This window comes from Clinocottus analis, unplaced genomic scaffold, assembly GCF_023055335.1.
Source record: "Clinocottus analis isolate CAN_PGR_092001 unplaced genomic scaffold, fCliAna1.0.p SCAF_4, whole genome shotgun sequence".
NCBI lineage: Eukaryota > Metazoa > Chordata > Actinopteri > Perciformes > Cottidae > Clinocottus > Clinocottus analis.
Genome location: NW_027176153.1, coordinates 23,962,464 through 23,981,893, shown reverse-complemented (window position 1 = coordinate 23,981,893; position 19,430 = coordinate 23,962,464). Strand labels below are relative to the sequence as shown.

The 19,430-nt window shown below is 40.4% G+C and overlaps 1 protein-coding gene across 1 annotated transcript; it reads left to right on the top strand.

Annotated features, from left to right (window-relative positions):
• The first annotated feature begins 489 nt into the window (after positions 1 to 489).
• Positions 490 to 14,942, top strand: LOC137800657 (spermatogenesis-associated serine-rich protein 2-like). Its single transcript, XM_068597938.1, has 13 exons — positions 490 to 590; positions 2,762 to 2,958; positions 3,941 to 4,020; positions 5,216 to 5,324; positions 5,819 to 5,868; positions 6,135 to 6,360; positions 6,451 to 6,630; positions 6,756 to 6,891; positions 10,151 to 10,209; positions 12,534 to 12,643; positions 12,841 to 12,943; positions 14,110 to 14,276; positions 14,368 to 14,942. The coding sequence occupies exons 2-13, from the start codon at positions 2,937 to 2,939 to the stop codon at positions 14,668 to 14,670; spliced, it is 1,545 nt and encodes a 514-aa protein (XP_068454039.1). The 5' UTR covers positions 490 to 590; positions 2,762 to 2,936; the 3' UTR covers positions 14,671 to 14,942.
• The last annotated feature ends 4,488 nt before the right edge of the window (positions 14,943 to 19,430 follow it).

Genomic DNA, 19,430 nt, shown 5'->3' with positions numbered 1-19,430 from the left:
ATTTCACACATGCATTTTATCCCTGACATGTCCAATTACATTTCTTGCATTGGGTTATCATTTTCTGCAACTTTAAACTTGATGATAATAGTGCTAGGACAGAAGTAGAAATCTGTGAACCCAGTGGTACATGGTTGCTGATCTGACAAACAACGCCACTTTAATTAAAATAAATAAAATAGTTATTTGTCAGCGAGTTTTTCAAGAGTCATACAAAAAAAGAAAGATGCGTACACTTTTGTGCCATTAAGTTAGACTCTACTAGAGGGTTAAGTAACGTCTACTATGCACAGCAAGCTGTAATACAGCCAACACACCAATTAATTACTTATTTGTATCTACATTGAACGAATGATTGTCTTCGTGTTTTCATATGCGGAGCTTTATATACATAAACTTGGAAACCCTCGAGTTTTCATAACTGCTTGTTTAAAAGGGAGGTTCTTTGAATCAAACCTGGCAACCTCGATGGAGTCTAGTCGAGTAAAACATTGCCCACAGCAGACTGCTTGGCATTACAGACGGCTGGCGGTGGAGTCAGTGGGAACCTGTTTTCAGTATCTACTGTTCAGTTTTCTTGCCAGCACCAAGTACGTATTCAGTAATATGCATTTACTAACACATTGAGCTCATCACGGATCCAGCGAGCAAAGATTTAACTGTGACGTCGCTGTTTTAACGTTAAAGTTGAGCAGCTAACGATGAGGTTTGGTTAGCTTTCAACGTGAGTGACAACAGAGCGTTGACAAATAAAAGCTGTCCGCTAGCTGCGTGCTAGCTACGGCTGCGCTCAATGGTCCGTTCATAGAAAAGACGTGTATGGTTCATGATGCATTTAACCATGGCTTGTTTTGAGGATGTAACGGGACGTCACTTGGGGTTAGCACCGCAGACACAGGCTAATCACACAGACGTGAGGGGATGTTAGCAAGCTAACGTGAACGTAACCTACGGACTTCAGCCTAATAACGTTACGTGAACCCTCTCGTGCGACGCTCAGCTGGAAGGCTGCGAAATATTTGAACCAGTCATGTTTGTCACATTATTACTTAACATTAACATTAAGTTGGATTGTGTATGGTTTGAAAAAAATGTTTTGCTGTGATTGCAGGAAACCATGAATATCTGGAAATGTTTGTTCAGCTGTCCTGAGGCTAATTTGACCGAATTGCACTTTGAATTAACGTTTTATATATATATATATATATATATATATATATATATATATATATATATATATATATATATATATATATATATATATTAAAGATGGTTGCTAAACTGCGACGTGTAATGACGGGGATCAATATCTGATTAGATATAACTTTAACATTAACGTTACCTGTTTTTAATTAGGATGTTTAACGTTAGTTTTCTGGCCTGGATTAAGAAGTACTCAATTTTTAAGTGGACCTGGTTTGTTCCTGTCTGTTTATATATATATATATATATATATATATATATATATATATATATATATATATATATATATATATATATATATAACGAAATTGGATCTTCAATGAAAACTGAAGACTTGTTACTATGACTAGAGCTGCAACTAAACACACTTTTACAGGTGAATTGTTTGGTCTATAAAATGTCAGACAATTAAGAAAACTGTCCATCCTAGATTCAAAGTCCAAGCTAAACTCTTTAAATATCTTGTTTTGTCAGTCATATTCATATTGTGTAAAACAGCAGAAAGCTGAAAACATCTTTTTCTGTCATTTCGGAGTTACAATTTCTGTAATAATTAATCGATTGTCATAATAATTGGCGAATAGTTTTTTAACTAATTGTTGCAGCTCTAAATGAGACACAAGACCCTCTAAGTTTCACCTTATTGGCTAACCTCAAACTTTTCAGTCATCAGTTTTATTGCTGAGTGAGCACTTCTTCATGGCATTACAAGTGCACCTGGCACCCTCTTGAAGACTCGCGCACCATCCCTCTTGATAAACAAAATGCATCCTAGTGTTTTGCATCGGTCCCTTGTGTTGTGTGTCGCTTTGTTGAATGTGCGTCTGCTTGGTTTGACGTGTGTGGAGGTGTGGTGGAACCGGCACTGTGTTGCGTGCCAAGTGCTAATCAGCAGGGTGTGTGTTTGTATAGCTTGTAAGTTTCGCTTTTTAGAAAACCAGGGTCAGAAAGGGAAACCTAACAGCTGACTTGGCACAAAATTGGGTCCAGGTTGTTGGAGGTCTGGTTGAGGCTTTTTTTTTAAAGCAAACTACACTGTAAATAGTTTGGTACAGTGTTACTGTGCATGTGCAACTCTCTGGCTCAAGTTCATGTTTAATTTACGGGGCACTTTTAATAAGAACAAAAGTTGAGCAAAGTGCAGTACAGTGGTCTAATAACTATACAAGCCTATATAAGAAGGCTTTCCCCTGCATTATGTCGCCCGTACAGCCTCATCACCCGCCACTCCTGCAGAGAACTGAGAAAAAAGGAACTACCATTCAAAGATATGTTTCTCTAAAGTCCTGCTAACATCCTCCCTTCTCCCCCCCCCCCCCAAACTAAATGCTGCTTTTCTGCCAAGGACAATATTAACTACAGATTTCTTTTCAAGAATGCTCTGCCAGACAGACAATAAGTTCTCGAAATCTGTTTTTCATTTATAGAGGAAATGGATGTCATTTGCATTCATATGTTCAGATGTTTCAGAAGTGGATTTTTTTTGGTATCTGTTCATTCAGCATTGTGACAGTTATTTTGACTTGTTTTCAGTTTTGTTTGTCTCCCCCCTACACAGATTTGGATCGACTTGGTGGGGAAACATTGTGAGCCTTATTGGCATCTTCTCTAACAAGGAAAACAAAGTGCAATTGTCTACTCTTGGAGCCTTTTAGTTGAACACCATCTGAAGCACGTTTGAAGTGTGAGGAAGTACAAAACCAAGTGTTGCCTGGAGACTTCTGTGACACAACATGGCAAAGAAAAACCAGAAGGGTATGGCATTAACTTTCTTAAAGACATTAGCTAAATAAAAATCTATATGTTATTGAATATATTTACAGTACAATCACACGCATAACATGTCATTTGTTTCATAAATGGCTGCAGCATTGAGAAGAATGTTTTAAGTTAAGGTAAAACATAGTTTTAAGATAAAATATTGAATAAACTGATGCATAAATGACAATTAATTTACCCCTAATATTACAAGTGAAGTCTAACAGTCTGCAATACCTTTAGAGTATATACTGTACACACATTTAATTGAATACGTCGTCCACATTGTCACAATATCTGATCCTGCTATTTGAGCGGCTATCGGCTCGATATCCGTATCGGGTGCTGATAATGCTGCGGAGATTTACAGTAACATTAACCTACTTTCATGCACATGGAGAACAACTTTTACATGGCTTTTTTTTCTCCCAGAATGCTCTGCCAGCATTTTTTTTTTCTCCACCTGTTGTGTTTAAATGGCCATAGATTAACTTTGGACTTTCCCCTGACTCGTCATCCTCACCTGTCAGCAGTCTGTTGGAAATATATATGTATTTAAGCTTATTATACTATATTAAAGAAGGTTGTTTGACTTGCTAAATGTGTTTTTGAAAGCCATCGTTGCTTATTAGCTATTTACATCAGACCTTTCAGGCCAAGATGAGTTTCTTTTTATATCCACTCGTGTGTGCTGCTTTTGGACCAATGATGCTTAGTAAACAAATTAAATGTACTTTCAAAATGTTTTGATAAGTCAACTTGATTGATTCACTCAAGTTAAAAAAATTATAAGCACAAATCTGTCGTTATAACATGATTCATAAACATAAATCTTTCCAGGATATTTCTTACGTTGTTTGGTGGTTGTTTGTTTTGCAAATGATGCTGGAATTGCAAATATGTTTCAAGGCCTGAATAGATGATGATGATGATGATGATGATGACAATGGAATTTCTTTCTTTTGTGATGTTGTTCCAGACGCGTCGGGTGTGGTGTTTGACACTCGGTCAAAAATGGCCATGTCCCAGGGAGGAACAGCTGAGAGGATGAAGGAGAAGGTAAGAAGTACAAACACAAAGTCAGACTTTAAAAAAAAAAAAAAAATATCCATGGGTTCTGTTCTCTTTTCAAAAGTCAACCGTTTCCATTCTGTGTTCGTGGATTTGCTCCTCGGCCTCGGTTTTCACTTTCACTGTGACCCCGCTAGATACCTGCGACCCCGCTAGATACCTGCGACCCTGCTAGATACCTGCGACCCTGCTAGATACCTGCGACCCTGCTAGATACCTGTGACCCTGCTAGATACCTGTGACCCTGCTAGATACCTGTGACCCTGCTAGATACCTGTGACCCCGCTAGATACCTGCGACCCTGCTCCATACCTGTGTGTACCAATAGTTCGAGTCGCTCGAGTCCTGAGCCACTTTCTCTGATCTCTGGCTTTTGTTGGGAGCACTAGAAGTTGTCGAAGGGTAGAAAATCAGGGCTGAAGTTGTGTAGTTGAACTCCGCATCAGGAAAATGTGGTTTCATGGAAGATCTTGGTTTGTAATTCAATGTTTTTGTGGGTTTTTTAACCCACATGTTGAGTTCTATTGAAACACAGTGACAGTAGCGTAAAGCCAAAACGTGCAACTAAATTGTTGATCCTCAGTTCTCATCTATTTGCATTGGAGCTGCTGGTGAGTTTACATTTCCTTTTCTGTTTGCAGTAAATCTAATTGACATAAAATACAAACAGACGCATCCGGGCCTGTGTCCTTAAGGCATTTATTTCTCTGAGAAGCACCGGTGACCCCCTCTCTGCTTGTTTTGGCTGCGACTGTTGATCCTGAGCGTTATGATGTCATCAACACGCAGACCGAAAAGCTCATTTTGTGCGAGCGGATCGACGGCCGGACGCTGAATGTTGTGAGTTCTGTGGTTTTGGGTATTTGACTCGGATGGATCGTCTTTCTTGCTGTCAGATTGAGCGATGAGGAGCTCATCCATACAAAGTATGAGGGTTGGTGCCCGTCTCCAACACATAGACAGCATCCCAAACACATTATTAAAAGGAAATGGGCGATGCCAGTCTATTATACAACGTTGAATAGAGGTTTTTTTCAAAAGTAAACGTCTGTTTCTTGACGCCAAAATGTTGTTTAAAGGTCAAAACGCCTTGATTTGTAAATCTACACTAAATGTTGAATCACCTTGATATTAAAATCTGTTCATTTAAAACCTTTTTTTGTTGTTTTCTTTGTCTTCACAGATCAGCGCCGTCAGGGCGGTCGTCCCCAACAAAAGTAACAATGAGATTGTTCTGGTTCTGCAGCATTTTGAGAACTGCGTCGATAAGGCCGTTCAAGCTTTCTTAGAAGGTACGAAGATGTCACTGCTCGACCTCAATCATGTGAAATCATGGACCTCAAAGCCCTTTTTGTATAAATAGATGGAAAGATCCACTTACAGCGACACTTAAACACGAGCAACAGAACACCTCCATGTTGGTGCAGGTTTTTATCCACAGTACAACTATTAGAACAATTGTCATGATAAGTACACTACCTGCAGATATACTTGTATTTTCCCAGCACTACCTTGTGAGTTTACTACTTTGAAGTCGTACCTGACATGCCGCCCACATGAGATCATCTCATGCATGCCATGCTTTGCGTTCAGGAGTCCGGGCGTCGTTTGCATGCCTCCTTCAGTTGTGCAGGTTTAATTTTAGATCGGGGAGGTTGTCACGCGTACGTCACACTCCTTTTGTTTGCTTGTTTAGCGCCGGCTGACCTCCGGGACAATGAGATTTCGTCTTGAGTCACTTGTGTGGCACCTCCGTCATAATTGCTGTTTGCTTTGCGCCCTGCAGGCAGCGCGGTCGAGATCCTGAAGGAGTGGAATGTCACCGGCAAAAAGAAGGTGAGAACCTGAACGCCCGCGTCACGAGCGCGGCGTCTTTTGTTGCTCGAGCGTAACCGCGGCCGCTCCATCTGAAGGAAGTGGCTGCACTTTCACACGGCGCTTCATTGATTGTAAACTGTGGACTAAGTTTATCTTTCAACTTTATCTTTCTTCCCCCTGTGTGCACTGACATTGTTGTGACGCACTGCTCCGACTTAAGCACGATATGATGGGCAAAGAAAACGCGAATAAAGAGATTTCACGTTGATATTTTCCTCGTTCAGCCCAAGAAGAAAAAAAAGCCCAAGCCTCAGCCGGAGGCTTCGGCCGAGCCGGCTCCAGCCGAGGCCACGCCGCCGCTGGAGGAGGGCAAGGACGAGGTGAACGGCTTTCACGCCAACGGATCGGTCGCGGACGGAGAGTCGCTGGATTCTCTGAGCGAGCAGCTGGACTCCGCCTCGCTGGATGCCGTCGAGCTGGACTCTGAACCCGCCACATCGGAAACCACCGGTAGTCACAGTCGCCCAAATATTCCCGATCAACTCGTGGACTGATTTTTGTAAGTCGGTTTTGTGGTAAAGTCGTCCCGTCTTCGCGCAGGCGCAGAAGCAGAAAGTCAAGGCAGCGCTCCGAGTCCCCCCTTGAAGCAAGGAGGGAGGAATCAACAGGGTCCGAGAGGCAACAGGAACCGACAGAGGCTAGGCTCCAATTCAAATCCACCCACTTCCTCGTTTGCACCCACCACTGATGAGCAAGGATCATCAGGAGTCAAGAAGATGGGTGAGACATCAAACACCTCGTAGAAGATCTTGTCCTGCTTGTCGTCTTATTGAATTGCACCAAATGTGTTTCATAGCTCTTCTTCTTCGATGTGTAACTAATTGAAGATCACGTTTTTCTCTCAGCTCCCAACATTGACCGCTCCGTGAAGGACCTGCAGAGATGCACCGCCTCACTGACCCGCTACAGGATAGTGGTGAAGGAGGAGATGGACTCCTCCATCAAGAAGATGAAGCAGACGTTCGCTGAGCTCCTGAGCTGGTAAGCATTTTTTTTTGTGTGTGTGTGTAAAATGTCGCTTGCATGTTGAAGCGTCTCCTTGAGCGAGATGCTGTACAGCTTCCCCACCACGGGATATATAAAGGAATATAAATAGTGTAATAGAGTATTAAACGATGCAAAGGTTGTCATGTGTGCAGCCGAATCCGTGCACCCAGCTGGCTGTCAAACCAACACAAAAGTGCACACAATGTGTGGTCATCTGCTGTCCGGTGGCTTTATAATAAAGAGAGAGATCCTGACGTGTCATCGCTCGTCTAAAGCAGCGACTTCCAACCTTTTTCTCTTGTGGCCCCTGAAAATACAGCTGTGTTATCTCCACAACGTCATCACTTTGCACTTTGGTGGCCTCTTCAACTGAAAAGAGAGAATTTTTTTTCATATAATTAAAGATGAACCACTTTATATTTCTTCTGTTTCCCCAAATCTGTTCTCTCGTGACCCCGATTATTACAATAACTACTGTTGTTAGTACATCAGAACATCTGGTTTGTGTTCCTGATTGTCCCACTCGAGCTGTCACATGACCTCCTCCTGACTTTGTTACGCTGTCATAAATCTTTTTAAAAATTAGGCTAATTGTGCAAGATTTCTCTCCCCCCGAAGGCGTTTGTAGAGTTGCACGTGTTTGTACGCGCCGTCCCAGTCGTAGTTGTAAAGCAGAGCGCCTCAGGATGAAGGTGGACTCCTGCACACCTGGCCGGTCGCTGCGTAAAGCGGCGCGATCACGATGACGGAACGAGAGGAGAACGGACGTTAAACAGTTTTCTGTGTGTTCCACGAGTTCAAGAGAAAATGGCGCTCGGTGCCGTTTGGCTTTGGTTCACATGAAATGAATATTCTGCAGTGTAAGCCTAAAAGTTATTGCTATTTTATATTTTAAGATTTTTACTTATTTATTATGAATATAATTAAAAGTTATAACTATTTTATAATTTCATTTTAAAATTCAAATCTTTTTTTATTTTTAATATAATTAAAAGTTATAGCTGTTTTATAATTTAATATTTATTTATTTTTATTTTGAATGTAATTAAAAGTTAAAGCTGTTTTATAATTTCATTTTAAAATTTGAATCTTTTTTATTTTAATTAAAAGTTATAGCTATTTTATAATTTAATTTTTTTTATTTTTAATATAATTAAAAGTTGTAGCTATTTCATAATTCCATTTTAAAATTTTATTTTATTTTTATTTTTAATATAATTAAGTTATATTTATTATAATGTAATAAAACCGCTGATCCACGCTAATCCACGCTAATCCACGGCCCGCCACTGCCGTCCTGCATGTTAAATTTAATTAAATCAAGCTACTAAGATATTTTACATACACAAAAAAATACTATAACACCACAATTTACACTCCAGCATTAAAAAAAGTACTTTTTCAAAAGTATATAAGTATAGAAACAAGAAAATGTACTTAACGAACAAAAGTTACTGCAGACAAATGGACTCTTTATGTAACACATCATGATATTTTATATTATACGATTGTTATTATTGATGCAGTAATGTGTACGATGCATCTTTATGATATAGAGATATGCAATTTTATAATTTTTTTTGTCCTGTTGGGTGGTTAAATGTACTGTATAACAATGCGATGTACATCATATACTCATGATAGATATATGTAGTGAGGTTTAAATACAATATTTCCATATAAAATGTCGTAGAATGAAGAGTGACAGGACTTGAGTCAATGTACTAAGTTACATTTCCCCCCAAATATGTCTTTTACTCGGACAAAAATCGCCCCAAAAAATGCCCGATGTGGAGCGAAAGGAGCGACTTCATGCAGCCGAAAAAAACGCTGACGCAGCAGCGTTCGTCTGCAAATCATAAGCTGAAGAATCTCCAAGAGAAATGTTTGTTAAAAATAGTCATGAAAGCTTTCTGAGCCAGTTTGAAACTCGAGTGAAGGCTTGTGATGTCGTCCGCCCGCTGACATTAAAGGAGGCGTTTTATGCTAATTCACAGCTCCGCGCTCGTAAACATGTTCTAGAAACCCAAAATACTTTAATGTTCAGATACGCCTCACTTTTCTTTGCCGCTGTCTGAAACTTGACTTCCTGTCAGCTGGTCCTGTTTACATCTAGAACTGTCAAATAGTCTAAATATTGTATAGAAACCCGGACTTGCTTGTTTTAAAGGCACATTTTCTGAATGCGGTTGTTTATGTCGCCACAGATTGAGCGTTTTAATACTTGTACAGTGTTTATGTTTCTCTTTGACCTGTTTTATAATAATAATACAGACACTTTTCACCAGATGGGACCTTTAAGGACTCTAGGATTCCTTAGTTTATGTTCTCATAATGCATAAACTTATTATTTTATGCACAAAACTGTTCTTGGGACGTGTGCTGAATATTACAATCTAAACTTTTATTACATTATGAGCTGCTCCTGTGGACTTTTACTTACAGTTCCTCCACTCACACTTGGTTTCAGTTACTGCTTCTCCCGACAGGTTTACCTGTGTGTGTGTGTGTGTGTGTGTGTGTGTGAGTGTGTGTGTGTGTGTGTTTAAGCTCCGCCCTCGATGAAAAACAGCGCTCAGAGGAGAGTAAGGCTAAAGTAAATCACAACAAAACGAGACTCAAACTGAGCTGAAATGAAACCAAGCGGTCGATTTTATGTCGTCGCTGCAGAATCTTCTCGTCTCCATAACGAAGCATCCAGAATAGTTTAAATCAAGTTTGCCATCGGTACACTTTTATTTTTGAGGCAATTCCTGGCTTTGCCGCCACACTCCCTGTGTGTTTTCATCGTGCAGAGAAGTGTCGGACGACACTCGTTGCGTTCTCAGGATGTTTTGTTGTGTATGACTTTTGTGTACTTTAAAGCTTAAAGAACTGAAACCGCTTTTAAATCTGGAATGAAAGAAAAAGAGGTTTTCCTAAATTGTAAATGTTTCTTATATTGACTGTTTTAACTTGTCTTGTTGTGTGTTTTTATGCTGCTGCCTCTTGGCCAGGTCTCTCTTGAAAAAGAGATTATTTTTTAATCTCAATGGGACTTTCCTGGTTAAATAAAGGTTTAAGGTTTTCTCCTTGTATTGCACTTGCTATTTTGCATTATTATTTAGTGACGCTGCTGTATTTATAGAAAAATAGATATATACTTTATCAATTTGTTGTCATAGTTGAGTGCAGCTGCTTCTATAATTCATAATCTCAGTGCTTCTCTTTAATAAAACGTGCATGTGTCCTCTTCCTCTCTCTCTCTTTCCAGTTTAATGGACAGAGAAGTGACTCTACTGGGAGAAATGGACAAAGTGAAAGCAGAAGCCAGTAAGTACTGTGTTTTATTTTATTTATTTTAAAGTCTGCAGACTGAACTTAAAGCCCTGCTGCTCTCGAACCACCGGCGGCTGTCGGCCTCCTTCATGTAATCATCGCCTCATTCAGCCTGGAGAGTCTCACCTGAGTCACTTCCGGAGGGCTAGTAAAATAAATTGTTGTCCCAGTTCCTTCAAAAACCTGCAGCGGTGCCCTCGGGGTGTGTGTGTGTGTGTGTGTGTGTGTTTGTGTGTGTGTAACATGACAGAGCAAGACTGCATACTTGTACAAGTAGGCCATTCTCTCTTCTTCCGGCCTCTCGGCGTGGAGGGTTGTGTGTTCCAGGCCTGGAAGGAGTGAATAGTGTCGGGTGTCGAGCGGCTCAATGCCGTCTTTGTGCGACGTGATTCGGGGACCGAGAGCAAAGCAAAGGAACTAGTATTTCTTCGACATCACAAAAGCCAAGTTTCCTCAAAATGTGCCTTCTCATAATCTCCGTCTTGTGTTGAATTTGTGTGTTTTCCTTCATGACCTCGGCTTTGTGTGTAGACGACAACAATTTAATCACATGAAACTTTTAATGAGTCCTCTCTGATCCATGCTCGGAGGTATTTGTGTTGCCAAGAACTATTTGAAATGTTTAGATTATTTAAATGATCATTATTCTGCCTATTAGTTCCTCAATTAATTATTTGTTCAATATAGTGTCAGAAAAAAAGGAAAAACGTTTCCAGAACAACTTCTTTAGTGTTGAAAAGTAATAAATTCACATGTACTGCTTTTATACTTACAAATATTGTACTTTTGACTATCTGACCACTTTATTTATGATTAAATATACTTATTAGTTCCTCAATTAATTATTTGGTCAATATAGTGTCAGAAAAAAAGGAAAAATGTTTCAAGAACAACTTCCTTTAGTGGTGAAAAGTAATAAATTCACTCATGTACTGTTCTTTTCACTATCTGACAACTTTATTTACGATTAAATGTACTTATTATTACTACAACATATACTCAACAAACTAATTTAGTTGTATTATTTAAGTCTTATAATGAAACTAAATTAGTTTGTTGACTAATTGATTTTAAAGGGGGAATTGTCAAACTACTCAACAGTCTATGAAATCTAATTTAAATTCAACATTAACAGGATTAAAGTGATGAACATGCATCAATAATCAACATTCACTATATATTTATTATTTAAATACAGTATTTCCATACTGTGGTATTTCTATGTGACTTCCTTCAGACCAAGAAGACGTCGTCACATCGTTTAGTTTGACTCAAAGTATTAGATTTGTTCAAAAAGAAAATAGTTTCTTTTGATTAAATGATGGGTTAATTGTTTGTAACTGGAGGAATCTGTGTTTCCAGACGTCTGAATATCCGTCGACGCCATCGAGCTTTAAAAACCGTCTTTATCTCTGACCCGAGTTCATCTGTTGGATGCTGAGTCAGCTGCACTTTGCACTCGTGGTATCAGATGACAGCTGACTTCTTTCGGGGAAACTGAAACTTACTGCGACTGCAGGGAACACCTGTCGTGCAGAAATGGACTTTGAGAACTTTCTGATTGTATAATTTTCATAATCTGCAGCGACACTGATAATCGATTAATCCTTTCAAGTATGAAGGTGGATTTGTGTCTTTATTAGGCGAGCAAATTCATTGTTTGTAAGTAAATTATCTGACTGCAAATCCCAAATCTTTGTTTTCCAAAAAAAAAATCTTCGCACTCAACAAAAAAATATAAGCTCTCAAAAAAAAGAAAACACTCAAAAAAAAAACAACCTGCGCTCTCAAAAAAAACCTCAGTGAGTCCACCAATAGAAACTCATCCAGCAGCGTAGGCCCCGCCCACTACGCCCACAACTCAACTTGGAGCTTTTAGGATTGAGAGCAAAGTTGTTGATTTTTTGTTAGAGTAATTTTTATTTCATTTTTTTAATTTTATTTTATTTATTTATTTTTTGCGTTTTTTCTTTGGTGTTTTTTTTTTTTTTTTTTTTTTTTTTTGAGTGAGCATTTTTTTTTTTTCAGAACATTTTATTTTAGTGTTTTTTGTGTTTTTCTTTTTTGAGAGAATTTTTTTTTTTTTTTAAAGCGTTTTTTTTAGCTTTTGAGAATTTTTTTTGAGAGCAATTATTTTTTTGGAGAGAGTAAAGATTTGGGATTTTCAATCAGAGAATTTACTTACAAACAAGAAAGTTGCTCGCGTAATAAAGAAACAAATATTCTTCTCCGTTTGTTGATTTTTTTCGTGTGAACGCCTTCAGGCTTCGTGAAATATGTTCATATTTGTAAATTATCTCGTTTTCGTTCTGTGTCAGTGGGGAATCTGGGCGCCCGGCAGAAGCGAGCGGAGGAGCTCAGGAGGTTGACGGATCAGTCGGCGTCCATGTCCGAGGATCAGCTGACCGAACTGCGTGCAGACATCAAGGTGAACGAAGCTGCTGCTGCACTGCCTCTTCCTCAGTGACGAAGACCTTTTCACTGTTGAGCCTTCGTTAAAGTCTAAACTCGTCATTTAAAATAACACAATAACACATTAAAAATGCATTTAGTATTTTGGAGCATGCTGATGAATATAATCGGTTGTCTCTTCTTCTTCTTCTTCTTCTTCTTCTTCTTCCTCAGCACTTTGTGAGTGAGCGTAAATACGATGAAGACCTCGGCAGAGCTGTGAGATTCACGTTTGATCTCGAACCGCTGAAGACGAGCGTCCTGGCGTTCGGCTCAGGTACGGTTTCATTTTTAATGTTTTTCATTTGTGTTCAAAGTTTCATCAGTTTATTAGGTCGTCCATGAATACGGCTGCTAATAAACTAATTATTTTATGATCTAATTGGCCACTGAGGCGTTGGAGAAAGTCAAAGTTGACAGAAAAAGCTCCTTAAAGCAGATTTTCTTTTTACAAAAACTGTTTGAATTTTAGTTTAATTTTAATTCATGAAATGAAATGAATATTAACCTGTTAACCTGTGGAACCATTTTTGTCTCCAGACCTCTTTTCCCTGTTTGAGTCGTTGTAGGAACCCCAAATTAAATCCAATACTTGTGTTTATTGTATGTATTTGTTCAGCAAAGTCTTGAGAAAAAAATGTATATCTGCAAAAACAAAACACTTTTAAAAGATATTTTGATCGTAACTATGAACATCCAGCATGATATGAGCCAGATTCACCTAAAAAATGCCTCCTGGAGCGTCAATAAGACACCTTTATGGAAAGATTAGGACCTAAAGTCCTAATCTTTTTTGTTTTATTGTGATTTACAAAAATCACAATAAAACAAAGAATTGTCCTGTTAGGAAGGAAATTCAGTCAAAAATGATGAAGTTTCGGTTTAAAACTGGAAAAAATTACGTATTTTATGCCAAAAGAAACACACTTATGTTTTCATGTGAATGAAGATAATCAAAATTCATGCAACTTGCTGAGCTAAGTCACGGCTCTGTCTCGTAAAGACAGATTATTAAACTCTCTTGTAATGTTCGCTGAGTAAAAGATGCCTGAAGACGAAGTGATCGCAAATATCTTGCAGGAAGTCAGAAGTGTTGAACTCAACCGGATGTTTCTCTGACCGTCAAACTGCAACGGAGCAAACGGATAAATTTGCAGTCTTTTAAAAGTGCAAAACATAAAATAAACACTGCAAATGAACCGATGTGACCAATCTTTTATTCCAGTTTGCACAAGATCTCTAAATCATTGGCTGTACTTCAGAGGAGGAGCATTAGTTTTTGATTTCTCCACAGTTCTTAGACAGAAGTTGACGGTGTAAACCCTTTAAAACCTCAAACAGACCATAAACTAAATCTTTTCTGGGTTTCCTCGCGGTCACATTGAGGGATGATCCTCCTTGAGGCGGTTCCCAGGTTGTACTGACCCTCTGTTTCTTTTCCAGTTTACCATCCGCGTACAAGTTACTCCAACCGGTCCCGTTGTAGCTCCACGTCCTCGTCTGTCGCGGGCCTGATGGAGACGCCTCCTCCTCTTCATCCTCCTCATCCTCCTCCTGCTCAGACCCAAAGCCCCCCCAGCAGGGAAACCCGCCCTCCACCGAACAAACAGGTCAGGACGTCGCTCGCGTTTCACTTTTTTTTTCTTTTTTTTTAAAAGACGTCGACTCTCTTTGCGGTAAATAATTCTGGATTCATCTCAGATTTTCCAGGGCAACAGGCGCACGTTCCAGGGACAGGGCTTCCACTCGGGCGGGCCGAGGTACAACGGCGGTTCCTACAACGAGAGAAACGCCGGCGGCCGTGCGAACCACCGCTACCAGAGCGACGGCGGCTCCTCCGGTCCTTCTGGTCCTTCTGGTCCTTCCCAGCACTCTCACAGCTCCCGAGGTCCCCACCACTCCTCCTCTACCTCCTCTTCCTCCTCCAACAACAACAACAACAACCAAGACCGACCCTCTAACAACGGGCTTCCCCAAAGGCTTCCGCGGACGCACTGCCCTTGACATTGGAAACCCTGCGCTTGATCAAACCCGCCTACTAACCCTCGCACTCCCCCATAGCCCCTCCTCCCATAGCCCCTCCTCCCATAGCCTCTCCTCCCATAGCCCCTCCTCCCATAGCCTCCTCCCATAGCCCCTCCTCCCATACCCTCTCATCCCATACCCTCTCATCCCATAGCCCCTCCTCCCGTAGCCCCTCCTCCCATACCGCCTCCTCCCATACCGCCTCCTCCCATAGCCCCTCCTCCCATAGCCCCTCCTCCCATAGCCTCTCCTCCCATAGCCTCTCCTCCCATAGCGCCTCCTCCCATAGCCCCTCCTCCCATAGCCTCTCCTCCCATAGCCTCTCCTCCCATAGCCCCTCCTCCCATAGCCCCTCCTCCCATAGCCTCTCCTCCCATAGCCTCTCCTCCCATAGCCCTTCCTCCCATAGCCTCCTCCCATAGCCTCTCCTCCCATAGCCTCTCCTCCCATAGCCCCTCCTCCCATAGCCTCTCCTCCCATAGCCTCCTCCTATAGCCCCTCCTCCCATAGCTTCCTCCCATACCCTCTCCTCCCATAGCCCCTCCTCCCATAGCCTCCTCCCATAGCCCCTCCTCCCATACCCTCTCCTCCCATAGCCCCTCCTCCCATAGCCCCTCCTCCCATACCCTCTCCTCCCATAGCCTCTCCTCCCGTACCCTCTCCTCCCATACCGCCTCTCCTCCCATAGCCCCTCCTCCCATAGCCTCCTCCCATAGCCCCTCCTCCCATAGCCCCTCCTCCCATAGCCTCTCCTCCCATAGCCTCTCCTCCCATAGCCTCTCCTCCCATAGCCCCTCCTCCCATACCCCCTCCTCCCATACCCTCTCCTCCCATACCCTCTCCTCCCATACCCTCTCCTCCCATAGCCTCTCCTCCCATAGCCTCCTCCCATAGCCTCTCCTCCCATAGCCTCCTCCCATAGCCCCTCCTCCCATAGCCTCTCCTCCCATAGCCCCTCCTCCCATAGCCTCCTCCTATAGCCTCCTCCCATAGCTTCCTCCCATAGCCTCCCCCATAGCTCCTCTCCCATCATCCCCTCTACTAACTCCTTTGAATGAAGAATAGAATACAAGTTTACATATTTCCATTAGTCGAGCTGTAATGCCACCTCTCTAAAAATCTATTCATTCATCCTCCAAACTTGAAAAAAAAAGCTCTCGTCGTTCTACATTTGTTCTTCCTTTCGGCATTCCTCCCTTTTTCCCCTCGTTTACGGTAACGGCTTCTACCTTGTTAGGCCCTCTTTTGAGAGATCTCATCGCTATGCTATTGTCAGTCTCTGTCACAGATTAGCTTTTTTTTTTTTGCAGTTTATGCTAATCTGCCAGAGACTGACGCGATTTACCTGCAACAATTTGTGCACTATTGAAGTTGAACTCTTAGTACTATTTGTTTGTTTTTTTTGGACGTGGCTTCATGTCAGCTCACTGATTTTTGCACCTCCCTGATTTCTTTTCTTTAGTTTTGTTTCGTCACCCAGAACCATTTCAATGCCTTCACAATGGGGAAAAAGTGTGGTGACAGTGCAAAAGTAGTTCTAGCCGCTAGCGGATGTTTTTTGTCATTAGGAGAGTAGACGAGGAGCAATCGACACTACGAGACTATCCTTCAATCTAGTTAAAGGTAAGAAGAGTGAAACATATCAAACTGTAATCCAGAGCTTTTTCGTACGGCTGCTATAAACCATCGAACGTGTGAACACGAGGACGCCAGCGTGGTGGAGAGCGACTCTGGAAGCAAGAGTTTGACATTTGAGGAATGACTCATTTTCTTGCCAAAGAGCTGGATAAAAAAGATGGAAGCAGTCTCATATTTGAAACTATCATCAGTGCACGTTAGCTTAGCACAAACGCAGCTAGAAACCTCTCTAGGAATCGCCTAAATCCAAATTTCACTTATTCAAACTTTCTATCTTTTTGTGCTTTGTTTAGTAGAATAACTTTAGTGTTAAACTTGCAGTTCTGCTCGTGTGTGCAAAGCCAGCTGCAGCTTTTGTTTCCAGTCTTCATAAAAACAGCTGAGCTCCTCTTCTTCACGCGCTGACAGGAAGCGGCGTCACACGTGTCGTCCAACTCTCTGCAAGTATGAAGGTCGATTTGTGTCTTTTTTACACGAGCAAATTTCTTGTTTGTAAGTAAATTATCTCCAAATCTTTGCTCTCAAAACAAAAAATAGTTCTCAAAAAACAAAAATGCTCTAAAAAAATTGCTTCAAAAAAAAAAACGCTCTCAGAACTCAAATTTGTTAATGAAAAAATTGCTAAAACCAAAACAAACTGCTCTCAAAAAAAAATGGCTCTCAGACGTCAAATTTGTTTTAAAAAAAAATGCTTTAAAAATTTTTTTTTTTTTTTTTTTGAAAATTTATAGAGCAATATTTTAAGGGAGAATTTTAGTTTTGAGAGCGTTTTTTTTTTTTTTTTTTTTTTTGAGAGCACTTTCTTTAATTGAGAGCAAAGATTTGGAGATAATTTACTTACAAACAAGAAATTTGCTCGTGTAAAAAAGACACAAATCGACCTTCATATGCAAGAAGATGAACAATGCACCTTTCCCCAAAATGTCAAGCTTTTCCTTTTTTATTTTTAAATACCGGCTCCGACGGCATTGTGTCGCTCCTCCCGTGTGTGTGTGTGTGTGTGTGTGTGTGTGTGTGTGTTGGCTCGTTGTCCATCATGTTGTATCAAAGAGAGGGCTCATCACTTAACGATGAAAACCATCACAACACAAACTGTCCACTCGCTCTTCTATCTTCAGTCCTCCACATTTATTAGGGATGAGTTTTTTCTTCCACGCGCACGCGTTTTCTTTATGTTTCATGCACTCGGACGACATATTTAGTGACACGCTTGCCTTGAATCACGGAGAGACTTCACGTTTGCCTTTTTCTCGAGACGGTACTTGAAGAGCAGGCGATTTATATAAATGTGTGAGAATAATATCTTTTTTCTTCCTCTTCTTCTTCTTTTTTTAAAAATATATTCTCACTTTATCCTGTATGTGAACATAGAATCAGAAACTGATTAATGCATAGGAAGCTTGTATTGATTTGACCTTTTCTCGTCTCTTTTCTTTGCTTGCCGAGAGGCTTTGAGGCCGTTTTGTTGAGGTGAAGTCTCATCGTCGCGTCCGGTTGTTTTCTCTTGGTTTCCTCGCTGTCGCTCTTTATTTAAGGGATTCTTATCTTCTTGTAGTCGTGTTGCAGACAGTTTGTGGAGCTGCGACACCGTCGTCACATAACTGCTGCATTTACTTCATGACGTGTCGTATTCCTTCGTCTTTTTTGGAAGAAAAACATTCTCCTTCTTTTTATTTCTTCGTGGTTTTCTGATCAAAGGGAGATTCTTCTTCACATTTGAGATTTAAGTCTTTACTTTTAGTCCTTATAGAAGTTAATGTGGTGGAGAGAGGAGCATTAAGTTATGTTGGTAAACATGCATATGTTTTGACTGAAAAGAAAAGTGATATTTTGTGAAATACGCTCATTTTCCTTTAGCTATGAGCCAACTTAAACTCATGAACTGTAACTTTAATTAAGAGGCGCAAAGCAAAAAATGTCCAACTCTTTTATTTTATTTTTTTCCTGAAACGCTTTCAGAGGTAAAGACTTTTATCGGCGGGGTTTTCGGGGGCTGCAGTTTGATGATGAACACATGAGCTTTTATTTCACGCATCTCCAGCGTGTCGACTCGAGACTCATTCAGAGATTTAATCTGACTCTGTCGCCACTTTTTTCTTTTTGTTTTACATTCCAAACTGTAGAAATATTAGGTTTTCACCAAAGATAAGTATATCCTGTTTTAAAGTTTCTGCCTTTTTATTTCCCCCCGTCGGCCTGTAAAGAACTCCAAAGGGATAAATCCAACGCTTCTTCTTCTTCTTCTTGATCCCACTCTCCTTTATTTTCTGATTTCTTACTGTATATATACATTTATGTAGCTATATTTTGTGCTCACATGGAGCATTTTGTATGTGATATTCATAGTCGGCATAACGGAGGTTCAACATCTCGTTGGTTCCTTCTTTCAGTAGAAAGTTTGTCGTCCTTCTCAACACAACTTTTTTCCTGAGACAACTGTAAACTCAAGTGCCTTTTTCTTGTCTCCCACCAAATTCAACAACATCTCCTCCACCAGATTACGGACCAAAGACATCATCCACCGTCCCCGACGCCCCCGTCCTCTCTCTCTTTCTCCCCACTCACTGAATGAATTGCACACTTTTCATTTACTACGAATAAACAGTTTGCAATACTGACTGTATGCTTTTTGTTTTTTTCTCTCACTGGACTGAAGATGTGAAGCTGAGGTGTGCAGACCAGGAGGTTTTAATCTGATTACACAGCTGCAGTAATTCAACGTAATCCCTGCTTTTGACTCCATAAGCTGCAACTTTCTGTTCACTTTTAATTCATGAAATATGTCCAATACATTTATTTAACTCTTAAAATCAGTTTTCACCAGACCTTTGCAAATTAACTAGTTGTAAGTAAATTTACTTTTTATATTCTTCATGACTTATGTCATAACGATGTATACTATCTAGTATGTCACATCTTTAAGAAATATTAAATGACTTTTCAATGTTTATAATAACATAATACACTGTTTTTGTGACTTTAAGCACTTAATACACTGAGTTTTTGATGATTTTCTAAAATGCACTATACACTGACTTTTTATAAATGCTGACTTTAATGGTACTAGAACTATTGCTTTAATTGTTTTACATTATACTCAT